General features: G+C 30.0%; 1 protein-coding gene across 3 annotated transcripts; it reads left to right on the top strand.

Annotated features, from left to right (window-relative positions):
• Positions 1-5091: 5091 nt before the first annotated feature.
• Positions 5092-8314, top strand: LOC112758337 (low-specificity L-threonine aldolase 1). Of its 3 annotated transcripts, none has more exons than XR_011873991.1 (10): positions 5092-5530; positions 5746-6200; positions 6297-6408; positions 6681-6731; positions 6822-6893; positions 6983-7115; positions 7246-7304; positions 7598-7667; positions 7884-7950; positions 8199-8314. XR_011873991.1 is itself a non-coding variant. In XM_025806985.3 (10 exons), the coding sequence occupies exons 2-10, from the start codon at positions 5758-5760 to the stop codon at positions 8235-8237; spliced, it is 1077 nt and encodes a 358-aa protein (XP_025662770.1). In that variant the 5' UTR covers positions 5092-5530; positions 5746-5757; the 3' UTR covers positions 8238-8314. The 3 variants fall into 3 exon arrangements, 2 of the variants coding, with proteins under 2 accessions (XP_025662770.1, XP_025662771.1); XM_025806985.3 differs by having other exon boundaries at positions 7598-7698; XM_025806986.3 differs by having other exon boundaries at positions 5285-5530; positions 5691-6200; positions 7598-7698.
• Positions 8315-17198: the final 8884 nt, after the last annotated feature.

The raw sequence follows: 17198 nt of genomic DNA on the forward strand, positions 1-17198 counted from the left end.
ATGCTAGTCCAAACTCCAAAGGACAAGGGGGAAGAAATTATTGAAAAATGGAGAGAGAACCAGTAACGGCCAAAAAGGAAAAGAAAAAGTTTTGTCGTACGGGAAGCACACCTCTTGCTTTGCAGCTCTGCAGCATGAGGTAGTGGAGGGAGACAAGGAGACAAATGAGGTTGTGGTGATACCACAAAAGGATGAGAGCGATAAGACAAATCCAGCTGGAAGCAAGGCAACCACAGAAAAAAAAAAAAAAGAAATAAAGGAGCTTTGGAGAGGAATACTCCTACAAAACTAAAAGATCAAATTCCACAAGAAAATAACCAGACCCACAAAAATAGCCCAAAACCAAGACAGACAAATAGCAAGATGCAAGAAATCCAAAACCAGACCAACCCAACTCTTGCCCCTACAACAGCCCAAACCATGAGAAAAGAAAGAACCCAAACCAAGACTAAAACCCAAACCCAAGAAGAGACTAGCATGAACATTACTGACAAAGCCGTTCATTTTCAGGAAAATTGGGCAAACAACAACCAAACCCAAGACTCTCAAATCACTGAAATGGTTGAGGCCACTGGAATACAGGCTTGCGACATGGAGGAACTGCCTGACCCAGTCCCGCCAGACTTTGGAGCCAGAAATTCAGAAGATCTAGTAGAAGCCATGGAAGTTTTTGAAAGGGAACCAGCCCAAGGAGAAGCACAGGAAGAAGTACCTCCTTCATTAACGAGGGAGGATATGCATGATTATTAAGAGGCCTTGAGCCTCTTTGCTTTCCCAACCTTTTGGGTTAGGGTGTCTTTGTTTTGGTTTAGAGTTTTGGATAAGACTTTTGCGTCATATAATGAAGATCATGATGTGGAATATTAGAGGGGCAGCAAGCAAAAGTACCATTCGCATCCTCAAGGAGTTGCAAAACCAAAAGAAACCTGACCTCACTATTCTGGTAGAAACCAAATGTAGCGGAAATAAAGGAAGAGAGGTGATTAAGGCAATGGGATTCAATCATGCCATAGTCGAAGAAGCCGTCAGTTTCATTGGAGGGATCTGGATCCTCTGGAAGAATGATGATTTCAAAATCAAAGTTATGTCAACCCACAAGCAATTTGTGCATATGGAAATTGAAAACAATCAATAGAGGAGATGGAGCCTTACGGCTGTGTATGCAAGTCCACATGAAGCACAAAGAAAAGAAATGTGGGAGCTTTTGCATAACATCTCAAGAAACATGAACTTACCGTGGCTGATGATAGGTGATTTCAACGACATCGCAGAGCAAAGTGAGAAGAAAGGAGGAGGGGGAAATGATGCCCATGCGTGTAGACGTTTCAGAGGCTAGATTGACAAATGCAACCTCATAGACGTAGGCTATTCAGGATCAAGATTCACATGGAAGGGGGGAATAAGAGAAGGCCAAGAAAGAGTTTATAAAAGGCTGGATCGAGCTTTATGCAACTCAGAGTGGCGTACAAATTTTCCAAATGCATTTGTGGAGGTGTTGCCAAGAATACAATCAGACCATCACCCTTTGCTGCTACACACAAGACCTGATAATAGTACCCAAGGAAAGAGACCTTTCAGGTATGAAGCCATGTGGAATACACATGAGGACCTCCCAAATGTTATTAGAAGTGCTTGGAATAATGAGTATGACTTTCCAGTAGCCTTAAACAATTTAACTAAAAGTCTGAAAAAATGGAATAATGAAACTTTTGGTAACATATTTCGAAGAAGAGGAGGATTTTGAATAGAATTCAAGGGATACAAAAATCTAGGCTTTATGGTAGGAATAAGTTTCTTGATGGGATGGAAAAAGACCTTTCGGAGGAATTGGAAAAAAATCCTTGATCAAGAGGAGATCTTCTGGCTACAAAAATCCAGACAAAAATGGCTAGTAGAAGGAGATAGAAACACTAAATATTTTAACACAAAAACTCTGGTGCGCAGAAGGAAGAACAAGATAGTGAAGCTGAGGAACAATAATGGTATCTGGTGTGAAGAGGTAGAAGCTGTAAAATCGATAGTCTCAAATTTTTTCACTGACCTATACCGAGATGAAAGACCAGAGCACCCCACTATTCGATGCAACTGGCAATATAAAAGATTAGAAGAAGAACAAAAACAGATGTTAGAAAGAATGCCCATTCCAAGTGAGATTGAAGAAGCTATCCACAACATAGGTTCCCTAAAGGCGCCTGGAGAAGACGGATACCATGTGTTGTTCTTTAAAGAAAATTGGAAGGTCCTCCAATGCTCCATCTGCGCTTTCATTCAGAAACTATGGCAAGACCCCCCCCCCTCAATACAACAGGTAAACCAAACTCTTCTAACACTTATACCCAAGATCAACCAGCCTAAATTTGTCTCTCAATTTCGACCTATAGCCCTATGCAATGTGATATATAAGTGTTTGAGCAAAATTCTTGTCAAAAGGATACAACCCACTTTGAATGAAAGAATTGCTCCGAATCAGTCAAGTTTAATTCCAAGTCGGCTAATCCATGACAACATCATCATTGCAAAAGAAATGGTTCATACCATGGGAAAAATGAAGGGGAAAAATTCATTTATGGCTATCAAAATTGATTTTGAAAAAGCTTATGATCGTTTTAACTGGCGTTTCTTGGAAAAATGTTGCTTGGAGTATGGAATGTCGAAAAAAACTATTTCCATCATCATGCAGTGTGTCATCAGTTTCCTTCAAGATCTTGTGGAACGGCGAGAAACTTGATATGTTCAAGCCAAGTAGAGGACTAAGGCAAGGGGATCCTCTGTCCCCTTACCTTTTCGTCATCGCCATGGACAAGCTCTCACAATTCATAGGAGAGACCATTACAAAGGGAAAGTGGATACCAATGGAAGCGGACAAAGAGGACCTCAAATATCACACCTTCTCTTTGCTGATGATCTCTTGCTGTTTGTGGAAGCGACGAAAAATCAAATGAAAGTTGTGCTTGAAACTCTAGACGAATTTGGAGCTGCATCGGGGTTCAAAATCAATACAGAAAAGACATCCATTCTATTATCTAAAAACGTCCCCAACTGCAAAAGAGTAGGCATAAAGGAGATATGCGGCTTCCAAGAAGTGCCATGTCTAGAAAGATACTTAGGTGCTTACTTGACAAACAACCGAAAGAAGAAGGAAGACTTTAAAAGCATTATTGAAAGAACAAAGAGCAAATTAAAAGGATGGAAGGCCAATTGTCTATCCTTAGCAAGGCGCATCACTCTTGCACAAACTGTAATCAATCCAATGCTCAATTTTGATATGTTACATACAAAAATTCCCATTGGAATTTGCAAAGAAGTGGAAAAATGTTAGAGAAAATTTATTTGGAGAGAAAACTCAAACACACGAAAATTGCATGCTGTGAAATGGGACACTCTCTGTAAAACGAAAATAAATGGGGGCCTAGGCATGAGAAAGCTTCATATCATAAATGATGCCTTTTTTATGAAACAAGTATGGAGGTTAATGCACGAAAGAAAGACACTGTGGGCGAAAGTCCTTTTCAATAAATATGGAAAGGGAAAAGATTCAATCCTGAACATGAAAAATGGGGCATCTGACTCAAAGTTTTGGAGAGATTTGATAAAGATCAAAGAAGACATGAAAAAGAACCTGAGTTTTTCTATTGGAAATGGTAAGTCGACTTCTCTATGGAGAGATAAGTGGTTGTATCATGAACATGCTCTTATTGAGGATGTACAAGAAATAAACGCTTCCCTTCTCAATATGAAAGTGGCTGATGTAGTGTTAGAAAATGGAGAATGGAACTTGGAATTCCTAAGGGAGCTCATTCCAGAAGATAAAATATTAAACATTACTGCATGCCATCCCCCGAAAGAGAGCCTAGGTGAGGACAAGACCATGTGGAGTCCCTCCCAAGATAGAAACTTCACAGTAGCCAGTGCTTATAAAACACTCTCTCAAGCAAATGAAAATCAAGACCAAACCTGGAATCTTATATGGAAATGGAAGGGCCCCAGAGTATAAAATGTTTTATGTGGTTAGCAACTCAAAACAAGCTGATGACCTCAGAAAGGAGACAGAAGATCTTTGGTGCAAATCCAAACTGCCACCGATGCCCCAATAATCCGAAAATACTACTCCACACATTAAGGGACTGCACAGAAGCCTCAAGAATTTGGTGGCAGTTAGTGAAACCCTCTTACATAACCACTTTCTATAGAGCTTCCTTCGAGAGATGGATCCGCTGGAATCTTACAGTGGAAATCAGTGCTAATGCACAACCATGGCTGTCCCAATTTGTTGTGACTTGCTGGTGGCTATGGAAATGGAGGAATAAGGAGATCTTTGACCCCCCCCTTTTAGAAGACCAAGCAATGCACATTTATGGATTAAAGAATATCTGCAGAGGATCAATAATGCTTTTGAAAAAGTCAATATCCTTAAAGGAGCACGGAAGAAAAAAGAAATACATATTGCGTGACAACCTCCGGAGGATGGATGGCTAAAAATCAATAGTGATAGAGCAGTCTCACAGAAGCACCGTATAGTAGGGTGTGGAGACTTGATTCGGGACAGCCGTGGAAGATGGGTAGCGGGGTTCTTGGTGAATATTGGCAAAGGAACAACATTCACGGCAGAAGCTTGGGGAATTCTCCATGGATTGAAACTAGCTTGGGATTTGAGATTCAAAAAAATCATTCTAGAAATTGATTCAAAAATTGCATTCCAAATTCTCAGCAAAAGAGAAGAAAGGGACAATCATCCGGAAACAATCATAAGAAGCATCAGCCAATTAATACAAAGAGACTGGAATGTAAAATTTTGTCATACATACAGGGAAGGAAACAAAAGCATCGACTGGCTTGTGAAGGAAAGTTTACAAGCATGCCTTGGATTTCATTTCATAGACACTATGCCAACAGGGCTAAGGAACATTATAGATGATGCTAGAGGGGTATCATTACCCCGTTTTATCCTTGATTTTTAATTTTTTTGGGCGTTAAGTCCCGTCAAAATACCAAAAAAAAAACATATTTCTCTTCATTAATTCATTAATTATACTTAATCCTCATACATCACACTCTGTTATTATATAGGAATTTGTCCGAGACTTTAGCAACAATTTAAACATGCGTTCCTTCTTCTCCTGTGCCAGTACTTTCAGCACTAGCAAAAAAATTTTCCTTTCAGTACGATAGTATAACCCTAAAAATATATCTATTTGGTAAGGGAAAAAAAAAAGTGACGAAAGAAATAAAGACAAAGCAATAGTTGGTGGAAAATATAAAATATGGTAACAAGTTGGTGTTATCCATTGGTTGTTGGCTCTCCATGTTTGTTGTCATTTCATCATAAGCTAATGATTCCTTCGACAAATTCACCTTTAAATCTTTCCCGGATTATGATTATGATTACCGTATTAAACAGAACTCAAGTTTAGAATCTCTGCCACTGCAATTTACTCCAAAAAACCTGCTTCAAATAAAGAGTACACAACCGTATTACTGCTCAACTCTACTTGGGTTCTTACTACTATTTCAATTTAGCAGGTGTATCAAGGTAATTAGATTCTCTTATCTTAATCTCTAAATCACTAAATTATTGTAATTCATGGTTCTTGAAATTTGCAAGCATACCAAGTTCCAAGATATCTTCTGTGACTTTTTTTGGACTATGCTTTTGTTAATAAAATTATGTAACAATGATTGTTTCAATCCAGATTCCATTAACAAGGAGAAAATGGAATTTGACATTTAGATTTTGGCTTGTGTTAGTTTTCTGAGAAAATGGTGAAAAGGATTGTGGATCTTCGATCAGATACAGTCACAAAGCCAACCGAAACAATGAGAGCTGCTATGGAAGGTGCTGAAGTTGGTGATGATGTTCTAGAACATGACCCAACTGCTTTTCACTTAGAATCAGAGATGGCAAAGATAATGGGAAAGGAAGCAGGCCTTTTTGTCCCGTCCGGCACCATGGCGAACCTTATATCCGTGCTTGTTCATTGTGAAAGCAGGGGAAGTGAAGTGATTCTTGGACACAACTCCCATATCCATATATATGAGAATGGAGGCATTTCAACTCTTGGAGGTGTGCATCCTAGAACTGTTAAGAACAATGATGATGGAACCATGGACATTGATTTGATTGAGGCTGCTATTAGAGATCCAAAGGAGGAGATTGTGTTTCCAACCACAAGGCTTATCTGCTTGGAAAATACTCATTGCAAGTAAGCAACTCGGTTCTTTTGTTAATCAAGGTGTAGAAATCTTACCCTTTCTTCTATTAACAATGTTTTTCTGTGATATTATTTTGCTGCATTCAGTCATGGTGGAAGATGCCTTTCAGTTGAATATACAGACAGAGTTGGACAGATTGCTAAGAAGCATGGACTGAAGCTTCACATTGATGGAGCTCGCATATTCAATGCATCTGTTGTAAGCATAGTAGTTAGAATCTCGATATAACTCTTAAATCTTCTGATATCAATTTTAAATGAGTCAATTCATTTTACAAAGACGATTTTACAATTTACATCTTGTTACAGTTTTATGTTTTACATATTTAATTTAGTATTCTAATTTCACGTAAAATCTTGATTTTCTCTACCTCGGTTGTAAGTAATAAATTTGATGATGCACCTTACTGAATTGAATACTGACAATTGAAGAAAAATAAATTACTTGCAATTTTAATTGTTACATTTCAGGCACTTGGTGTTCCAGTGGATAGGCTTGTTCAAGCAGCTGATTCAGTTTCAGTATGTTATACCCTTTTAGAAATCTTATTCCCCACATTGCATGATAATTAATCTAACCTGTCTATGATTGATTTGAATAAAATTAATTAGGTTTGCCTATCAAAAGGTCTTGGTGCTCCAGTTGGATCCGTCATTGTTGGTTCCAATAGCTTCATTGTCAAGGTAATTCAAACTCTTCTAAAGTAGAAGCTATATGCAGATTCTATCTGAAAGAACATGATACTAAGTCTAGTGCAATACACCTTTTTTAGGCTAGGCGGCTCCGGAAAACGTTAGGCGGCGGTATGAGACAGGTTGGGGTCCTATGTGCTGCTGCACTTGTTGCTTTAAAGGAAAATCTTCCAAAGTTAGAAAGTGATCACAAGAAAGCAAGACTCTTGGCCGGTAATGGATTTACACATGCAGTTTTTGTGTGCTTGAAGAATTGCAAGTTTAGACTTTACACACTACTCAACATTTTTTACTTCCAAATTAACACTTGCTTTTTACATGAAAATTTTCCTTTGTTTTTTAGATGGATTGAACAAAATTCAGGGCCTGAGAGTGGATACCTCTTCTGTGGAAACCAATATAGTAAGTACTTTTTCCCCCAATATTTTTGTGATCTAAATTAGAGTCCTGCAATAGTAAAAGTTGTTTATGGATGCATTAACTTGAAAAAAAAAATATTACGAGCACATTAAAAATTAGTTATTATATATTTGTATATAATCATATGTGTTATTTAATTTATTTTTAATATGTATTTTATATTTTAATATATATTTTATACTGATAATTATTTAATTGTTGATCTTTTTTCTACTAGTATAATTGCTTAAAAAAATAAAAGGTCTACAACTATTTTATTTTATTTCTGTTGTCAGATATATGTTGAAATAGAAGAGTTCTCAGGAACTACGGCAATAAAGCTGTGCAAGGACTTAGAAGAATATGGTATTCTTCTTATGCAAACAGGCTTATCAAGGTCTTTATTGTTTTATTGCTTATTAATTATTTCAATTAGTATTGATTAAGTTTTTATATGTTTTGTGCAATAATATTAGCCAGGGCACGTTACTGTGATTACATTCACAGCATAATAAGTAGTAGTTAATGCATATTAACCACACATTATGGATAATAAATAATGGCATTATTTGCTTCTTCTAGGTTGAGAGTTGCGTTACACCACCAAATATCAGAAAGTGATGTTCAGTTCGCCTTGTCCTGCTTTCAGGTGAATTAATCTGCCCCTTCTTTTTTAATGATTGTATTGATTTACATTTTATTTATCGTTAAATTGGATATAAATCTAACGTAAATCAAGTTTATATCTCATCTAACAATAAATAAAATATGAATTTGTACGATGTTTTATATAGTGTATATATATACATACAATGCAATAATTCATTTTTTCACTCAAACATAGTTAGAATATTAGAATATAGTATTGATGAAACTCCTCTTTGTTGGATTTTGCAGAAAGCTGTAAATGGAGTACAAAATGAAAATGGCAACTAGTGGAATTATTTGACAATTGCTCGCATGTAATTTACTTGAATCTATAATAAAATATGGGCCTTAGGGGTTAATGATCATTTTATAGTTAAAATCTAGCTAAGGAATCAAAATTAATCCCTACTACTATCTGGTTCAAGAATCAAGAGCATTTGATCATCATTACGTTTAACTGCAAAATAAGCCAGCATGTAAAAAACAAAAACTAATCTTAAATAATAATGGGATGTGGACTATATATATATATAGTTGGTATGTGAATTTCCGAAAATGACGGTCGAAAGAAAGAAAGAAATAAACAGTAGAAGCTAAGTTGTGATTAGTTTTCTGACTCCCCTCCCTGCATGTCTACGTCTCACCATGCTCACTACTACTGCTCGTCTGCTCCCTCCATCATGTTACAGTTCCACTGTCATAAGCTGTTTTCGTAATTGTAATTCAAATAACGAGAAACTTACTTACACTTATTTTTATAAAAAATTAATAATTAAAATATATTAAATAATAATTTAATTAAACATATTAAATTATAAAAAATACTATTTGTATAATAAAATTCAATTTTTGTCAATTTTTAATATTATTTAATTATTTTTTAATTAAAATATATTCCTATTTTTTAGATATATATTGGTTATTAAGATTAATTTAAATTTTAAAAACTAAAATTTTTCTAACTTTCTACCTAATTTATAATCAGATATTGTTTCTTTTCTTTACGTTCTTTCTTTCTCTAAGAACATGAAGACCATGTTTCAAATTTATTCCTATTACACATACAAAATTATACATTTACACAATTCAAATCACAAGCTTGCACACCAAATAACTGATAGTCAATAAACATCACCAATAAAAACAAATTAATCCTCAACACAATAGTACGAGAATAGAACAACCAGAGAGTAGTAAAACTCACATAATATTCCCTTGCAGACAACTAAACTCAGGTAAACACATTCAAAACTCAGTGAAAAACGTAAATACTTCCAAAATACAGAATTATACATACAAAAATAATTTAACATTGCAATATATATGAGAATTTCTTCGGCCTATTTTATTCGATTTTTAATTACAAAAAAAATAATATTATACATAATAATAAAAAAAAAAAAGCAATGGTGTCAGAGAATGCGCAAAGAAAAACTCTATGAATAGAGATTCATCCAAACTTTAGGTATGTTTTCGGCGCGGATGAACGGCGACGCTGATGCGAACGAACGACAACGAGAAAGAAGAATGCGATGACGAAGATGAACGCCGAAGAAGAGGAAGGCGGCGTTGTGGATGAGCGCCAAGAAGGATAAAGGTGGCGTCAAGGATGAGCGCCGAAGAGGAAGGTGGCGTGGATGAATAGCAGCGGAGGATGACAAATCACAGACGGCATGCGCCTCTGGGTGTAGGAAAATGCGGTGAATGTGACTACCCTGCTTTCTTGAGGGTTTTGTATGCTATTAGTTAATAATTAGATGGTTTAAGATTTATTTTAAATTTTTAAAATTAAAATTTTAAATTTTAATTAATTTAATTTTTGGATGTATATTTAAATTGTAATATATTAATAATTAAATATATTAAATCTGAAATAGAAATTTAAAATTTAAATTTTAAATTTCAGTTTTATTTAGTTTGTATTTTAAATGTGTATTTAATTTTAAAAAAATATTAAATTTATTCCTAAAAAACGGTGTGTAGTTTAGTATCATGACTAATTGTAATTAGTGTGTTTTTTTTTTAATACGGATTTTAATTTTTTATTTTAAATAACAAATCAAAAAAATTCCTCAAATTTCATAGTGCAAAAATATGACGGTCTAATTTATAGTGAAATAAAACTTTTTTTATCGTAAAATAAATTAGAGGATCCGATTAATATGTTTAAAAAAATTCAATACTAAAATATAAATATAAAGGTAATTTACTCAAATAAAATAAATGAATAAAACCTTTACGAAAATATAATATTGGCAATTTCCAGACCCAAATGTAATAAACACAACTGTATATAATCCGCTACATCCTATAGCGGAACTTAATTGCACGTAATCCGCTACAGGTTATCGCGGATTACGTTGAGGCTGCGTTACTCATAAACCGATACACTCTGTAGCGGTTTATGCTCATATGGTGCAAGACTCATAATCCGCTACACCCTCTAGTGGATTATGAAGAGTGTGGAAAATCGGGTTGGTTTATGTTTAAAAAAAATTACACTTTCTAAAACCGGGTTTGTTTTGCATAGAATAAAGGGCATTTTAAGCCATTTTAAGTCATTTTCTGTGCAAAAGATTTTTAAAAAATGACTTAAAAAATGTTAAGAGTACTATAAAAGTTTGTAATATCTTAGTAATTTAGGTAAATACTGGTTATAACTATATATTTTATTAAAAAATTAATAATTGATTAAAAAAAATTAATAATTTAAAAATTAAAAAAATATATATTTTATTTCATGCATTAAAAAAAGCTAACAAAATATTTAATTACGAGAGTTCTTTAAAATATTAATGAGTTATTAATTCGGATTTCATACATACTCTTTTGCCCATTTTTAATAGCTCATGAATATTTTTTTAATACAAGGTCCGGAACTTTAGAAGCAGTGACTCAACTCCATTGATGAACGACGCTCCTCCTCCAAAAATTCTTTCTTTTTCACTTTATCATTTTCACGCCTTTTAGTAATCGTTCCATGTCTTTATCAGGAGTTAATATCTAGCACATTTGCTTAGTTGGGGAATTCCCATTTTTCTTTGGCTGTAAGTCCGAAATGAGCCTATTATTTTATTGCACCAATAAAATTTATCTTTTGAGAAAAAAATAAATTTATTTAAATTATACTATAAAAAATATTTTATTCTATACAAAATAATTAAAAAAATGGCTTAAAAGATGCTAGAAATACTATAAAAATTTGTAATGTTCTAATGACTTAGGACATTAAAGAAATACTCTACATAGTCAATAATAATTTAAAAATTAAAAAAAAATATAGTTATAACCAGTATTTACTTAAATTACTAAGATGTTACAAACTTTTATAGTATTCCTAACATTTTTAAGTCATTTTTTTAAAATTATTTTGCATAAAAAATGGCTTAAAATGCCCTTTATTCTATGCAAAACAAACCCGATTTTAGAAAGTGTAATTTTTTTAAACATAAGCCAACCCGGTTTTCCACACTCTTCATAATCCGCTAGAGGGTGTAGCGGATTATGAGTCTTGTACCATATGAGCATAAACCGCTACAGGGTGTAGCGGTTTATTAGTAAAGCAGCCTCAACGTAATCCGCGATAGCCTGTAGCGGATTACGTGCAATTGAGTTCCGATACAGGATGTAGCGGATTATATACAGTTGCGTTTATTGCATTTGCATCTAAAAATTACCAATGTTGTATTTGCGTAAAGATTTTGTTCATTTATTTTATTTGCATAAATTACCCTAAATATAATCCTCATATTTGTATATTTAAAAAAAATTAAAAACTGCACACAAATCTAATTTTCACAAATCTAACTCTCAAATTTACAGTATCTATACAAAATAAAAACATACCAAATTTTTACCTTATTAAAAAACACCACTAAAAATCAATACTAACATTAAAAAGCGGTATTTGGCGGTTATAAATTTGTACTTAGGTTTAGTTTAGTAAAATTTTTATTTTTTAAAAATTGAAATATTTATATTTATTAAATTAAATTAAAATTAATTTTTAATAAATATAAATAATAATTTAATAAATAAAATAATTTTTAAAATTTAAAAATATTATAATAAACATAAATATAAAAATTAAATTTAAAAATTTATTAATATATAAAATTATATTAACTTTTTTTAATTTTAAATTTTTCACCTAAAATGTTTTAAAAAATATTTTTATTTTTTAAAAATTACAAATATAAACATAGAATCTTTTAATCTTTTTAAACACAAAATAAAAAATTTATATTTTTTTAAACACAAATACTTATTTAAAAAAATTTACCAAATTAAGCCTTAATGTTATTACAGTGGCTGAAAATTAGGAAATCAACCAGAGTTTAATTTTGACCATGCACGGTATATACATTATTTAATTTGTTTAGATTAATTTTTAATTAATAAATTTAAAAATTAATTGTTTTTATTTATGGAATAATATATAATTAGTTATATATTAAAAAATCAATTATACTAGAGAATCAACTAAAAAAGTAGCCAATTATTTAAAAAATAAAAGATCTATTATAAAAAAAATAATTTTTTATTATCTTAATTTTTTAAATTTTAAAACTAAAAATATAAAAGATTAATTTGAGTTGATTTATATTATAGTTAGCTTCCTAAATTTTTTCTTAAAAAAATTGTACGCAATAAAATGAAATTCAACGAATAAATTGTACGGTGCAAGAACCAAATTTACGTCATAACTTTTATTATAAGAAAAAAATATTTATAGCCACAACAATCAAACATTAATCACATCAGATTAATTCTCTTTTTGAGATTGCTACCACATGAAGTAAATGTTTTTAACTTTTTATTACGAAATATGGTCATAAACTATAATAAAAATCATATGAAAAAAAAATATTTTTTAAGAAAAAAGCTTTATAATTAAATAAAATATTTAACTAAATCCAACAAAATTATTATTAACATTACAACATTTTTTTTTCTTCTCTTTCTCCTTTTTTTTTTTTCGTGATCATCATTATCATCACCACCAGTGTCTCCTCCTCCTCTTCTTCTTCTTTTTTTTTTTTTATATGAATTTTTTTCTTCCTTTTTTTTACTCTTTCTTCTTTTCCATCTTCATCATTATCATCATTATCATTATCGTTATTGTTATTGTCATCATCGTCATCTTCTTCTTATACGTATAACAGATCAAATCCAAAATGCATCGAAATTTCTTAACGATGACGATACACAAACAAACTTAATTCAAAATAAGTTCAGAGTAAATGCTATTTATTTAAATCTAAAATGCATCAAAACTATATCCAAAATACACTAAAATTATTTAATGATAACTCAAAACAACAACTCGTGCTCCTTTTTCTTCTTCATTATCATTTTCTTCTTCTATCTTCTTTTCTTATTCAACTTCTCTTTCTTATTTTACCTTCTAATGATTTTTCTTGTTTTATCTTCTCATGATTCTTCTTGTTTTACTCTTTTATCAATAATAAAAATACGAAAAAATCAAATAAAGAAGAAGAAGAAAAAACAAGAGAAACAAACATGCATTCATTCAACTAAATAAAATTCTAATACAGTACAAACATGTTCATTCAAGTCTAATATAAAAAATAATGTTCCTAAAAGAAGAAATAAGAGTAACAAAAAAAATACATCATTAAAAAATATATTTTTATGCTTTTGTAGTAAAATTTTGATGTCAAAACTAAAAAATTTATATATTATTATTAAAAAATTTTGGTGTTATTTATATAATAAATTATGCATAATTTAAAATTTTTCATCTTTTTCATTTTTATCTTTTGTTACTTTTTTTTCATTATTTTATTTTATTTTTTTATAATTTTTTTTGTTTTACTCTTTTAAAAGGAATAAAATAAAATAAAAACAAAAAAAAATCAAATAAAAAGTTGAATAACTCCAATATCACATGAAAAAAATAAAAAATAAAACGTGACAACAACAGTACCCATTAAAAAAAAAAAGGAGTCACGAAAATTACAAAAAAGAAAAACGACGCAACGCGTATATTGTACGAGTGAGTTTCGTTAAGTTTAGATAAATTTAATTAAATTTAATTAAAAAAAAATTTTGATATCATAATAGGTAAAAATTAAGCCTATTATAATTAGTAATTTATAAAAAATAAAAGGGGTAACATTGGCGGAAAAAACCTCCTGTTGCCGTGCCGCTTGGTCCGGGTCAGCCAAGGATTAAGGACTTTGTCCTCTCATCAATTTCTCTCTCTATGTATAAACATTACATAAAATATTATTTTTATACTTTATACATTTTTATTTTAATATTAAAAATAATTCATAAAAAAAAAAAAATCCTATTCATCTGTTACAACTTACAACTTAACCTAGCTTTGCAGTTACTGCTTCGTCCTAGTTACTAGTTACTACTACAAAAGTCTAAACCAACCATAACCTTTTAAATTTTAATTCCTCCGGCAGGTGCAATGAATTTGCTTTTTAAAATTATTTTTCGTATAAATGTCATTGTTCCATCACAAAAGCATCTTTCATGAATCGCGCTTTCAGGTTGACGTTCAATTTCGGATGACTCTTTCTTATTGTTTTCTTTTCATTTTTCCTTTCTATTTCTCGAATATTTGGTATAGAATAACGGTTAACATATTAATTTGGTTGGTCAAGTGATTAACTCATTCGTCCGCTTAATCAAGTATCGAGAATTTGAAAAAAAAAATGTACGTTCACATTTAAGCATACTTATAACAACAGAGGACACCCAAGAAATACACACTTATAACAAAAGTGCTAAGAATATTGTTAGAACATATGACCCGGTAAATTTCAAACTTATTAGAGCAGCTAAATAAATAATCCAATTTCGTTGTATTAGGAGAATTTTCTCAAATTTCAAATTCAGAACAAAAACAACCCTGAAAATCAGACAACTAACGCTTCAGGACGAACTACATTTTTCTCATTAACGTCAATACAAAAGAAATGTAATTTTTTTTCTTTACAGAGAGAAGAAATGTAATTTGACAGAATAAAGTAATAATATTGACTAATATGTCTATGAAACCATTATATTATTAATAAGTAATTTAAAATTGTTGTTGTTGTTGTGTATTTATTTATTTACATACAAAAGAAAATATATAATTGGAAATCGATAAAAGGAGGTGAGGATTTAGAGAAAGAAGAAAGATGGTAATAATGCATCAAATAATATTAGAGAAAATACTATTTCTCTTTCCTGCGAGATGCTAAAGTGAAATTCTTCTCCCCTCTATTTATAAAATATATATTTTTCTTTTTTATAATAACTTTTAAAAAATCTCATCTTTAATCCATTTTAAATTTTTTTGTGTTAACTAATGTTAACTTTATCTATTTTAAAAAAAAATAAATTATTTTTTACAAAAATACTCTTTAACAAAAATTTTAGCTTTTTGTCATTAAATTTATAAATTATTTTTTATTAATTAAATTGTATTTTTATCAAAATATTTTTTTAAAAAATTAATAATTAAATTATTTTTTTCTAAGATATCCTTCAATGATTTTTTAATTATTAAATTATAATTTTACTAAAATTTTTATTAACAATTATTTTTATATTTTACTATTAATTTTTTTATATCAATATATATTATTTTAACATTAAATAAAAAAACTTTACTATTGTTAATATATAATAATTAATATATATTTATATTAAAAAATAATCTTACTAAGATTTTTTATTTATAATGTTAAAATAATATATATTGATCGAAAAATTAATAGTAAAATATAAAAAAGTTGTTAAAAAAATTTTGGTAAAATTATAATTTAATAATTAAAAAATTATTGAAGGGTATCTTAGAAAAAAATTTAATTATTAAATTTTTTTTAAAATATTTTTGGTAAAAATACAATTTAATTAATAAAAAATAATTTATTAAAGAGTATTTTGGTAAGAAAAATTTAATGATAAAAAATAAAATTTTTGTTAAAGGATATTTTTATAAAATATAATTTATTTTTTTTTTGAAAAATAGACAAAGTTAACATTAATTAACACAAAATTTAAAACGGATTAAAGAAAAAGTTTTTTAAAAATTATAAGGGAGGGGAATATATATTTTATAAAGAGGGAAGGAGAATGTCATTTTAATATCGAGAATGGTGTTTTCTCATAATATTATTCATATTATTATGATTGGTTTCTCATATTGATGGATTATTATTAATAAGAGTAGTGTTAGAATGTTAGTAAAATTTATTATTTTGGTCAATAATTAATTAATAATATTTAAAAATATAAACTAAAAATATGTTATTAAATTATTAAATTAAAAAAATTAGACTGATAATTAAAAGCGTTTGACAAAAATAATAAATTCTATTTATCCTTAAGCTTTTCTCTATTAATAATTGTCCATCACAGGGTGTTTATACTATAGGAAGCATTTCAAGTGCACCGGGAGTACCGGTGCACCAATTATTTTAACCGTTGATCTGAATTATAAAAAAAATATATAATATATATTAATTGAAATCAACGGTTAAAACAACTGGTGCACCGGTACTCCCTGGTGCACTTGAAATGTTTCTTATACTATAATTGTTATGATAATTACAGTGTCTCAAAATTAAAATAATATTTTTTTATTATTTAATAATTTTTTTAATTTTTAAAAATATTATTAAAATATAAAAATTTTAATTTTAATTTTAATTTTAATAATATTTATATAATCATCCTAATTATATCCCGTATAGATTCCACCTTATACATTGCTACATTCTTATCAATATGACGTGGTGCACAAGAAGATTTGTCTTGACAACCCTACATAGATTAATTAGGCGAAAATTTTGGTCCCAAAAAAAAAAAGAAAAAAACAAAAACAAAACAGAGAAATTGGTGAGCAGAGTAGTATCTAGTAAGAAAACGAATCAAACTTACAAACGGGCAGCTAGTCCGTGTAAGACTTGATTTGAAAAAGTGTTCCTACAATCTTATTCTCTTTATTTATTTTGTCTACATATGATATTTATGAAAATTAGGTTTAAATTATTCAAAATCTTATTCTCCTTATAACACACCATATCTTAATTGATCATTTAATTACATATATATAATATGTTGTCATGTATATGTAATGAATTAAAAGTAAGAGAGAAAATAAAAAGGTTTGTTTGTGGATGTAATTATAATAAGAGAAAGGAGAATAGATGATAGATGGATGTGAGAGTGAGAGTGATAATCAATGGTCAGCATCATGTATCCCTGTTTACCGCCAAA

Source organism: Arachis hypogaea, chromosome 16 (genome assembly GCF_003086295.3).
Source record: "Arachis hypogaea cultivar Tifrunner chromosome 16, arahy.Tifrunner.gnm2.J5K5, whole genome shotgun sequence".
NCBI lineage: Eukaryota > Viridiplantae > Streptophyta > Magnoliopsida > Fabales > Fabaceae > Arachis > Arachis hypogaea.

What these genes read in the sequence shown, in the direction of transcription:
- LOC112758337 (XM_025806985.3), top strand. Translation starts at nt 5,758, where the DNA reads ATGGTGAAAAGGATTGTGGATCTTCGATCAGATACAGTCACAAAGCCA. An exon ending in AAGCAGCTGATTCAGTTTCA is followed by an intron (nt 6,732 to 6,821) that starts GTATGTTATACC and finishes AAAATTAATTAG; the next exon opens with GTTTGCCTATCAAAAGGTCT. An exon ending in ATGCAAACAGGCTTATCAAG is followed by an intron (nt 7,699 to 7,883) that starts GTCTTTATTGTT and finishes TGCTTCTTCTAG; the next exon opens with GTTGAGAGTTGCGTTACACC.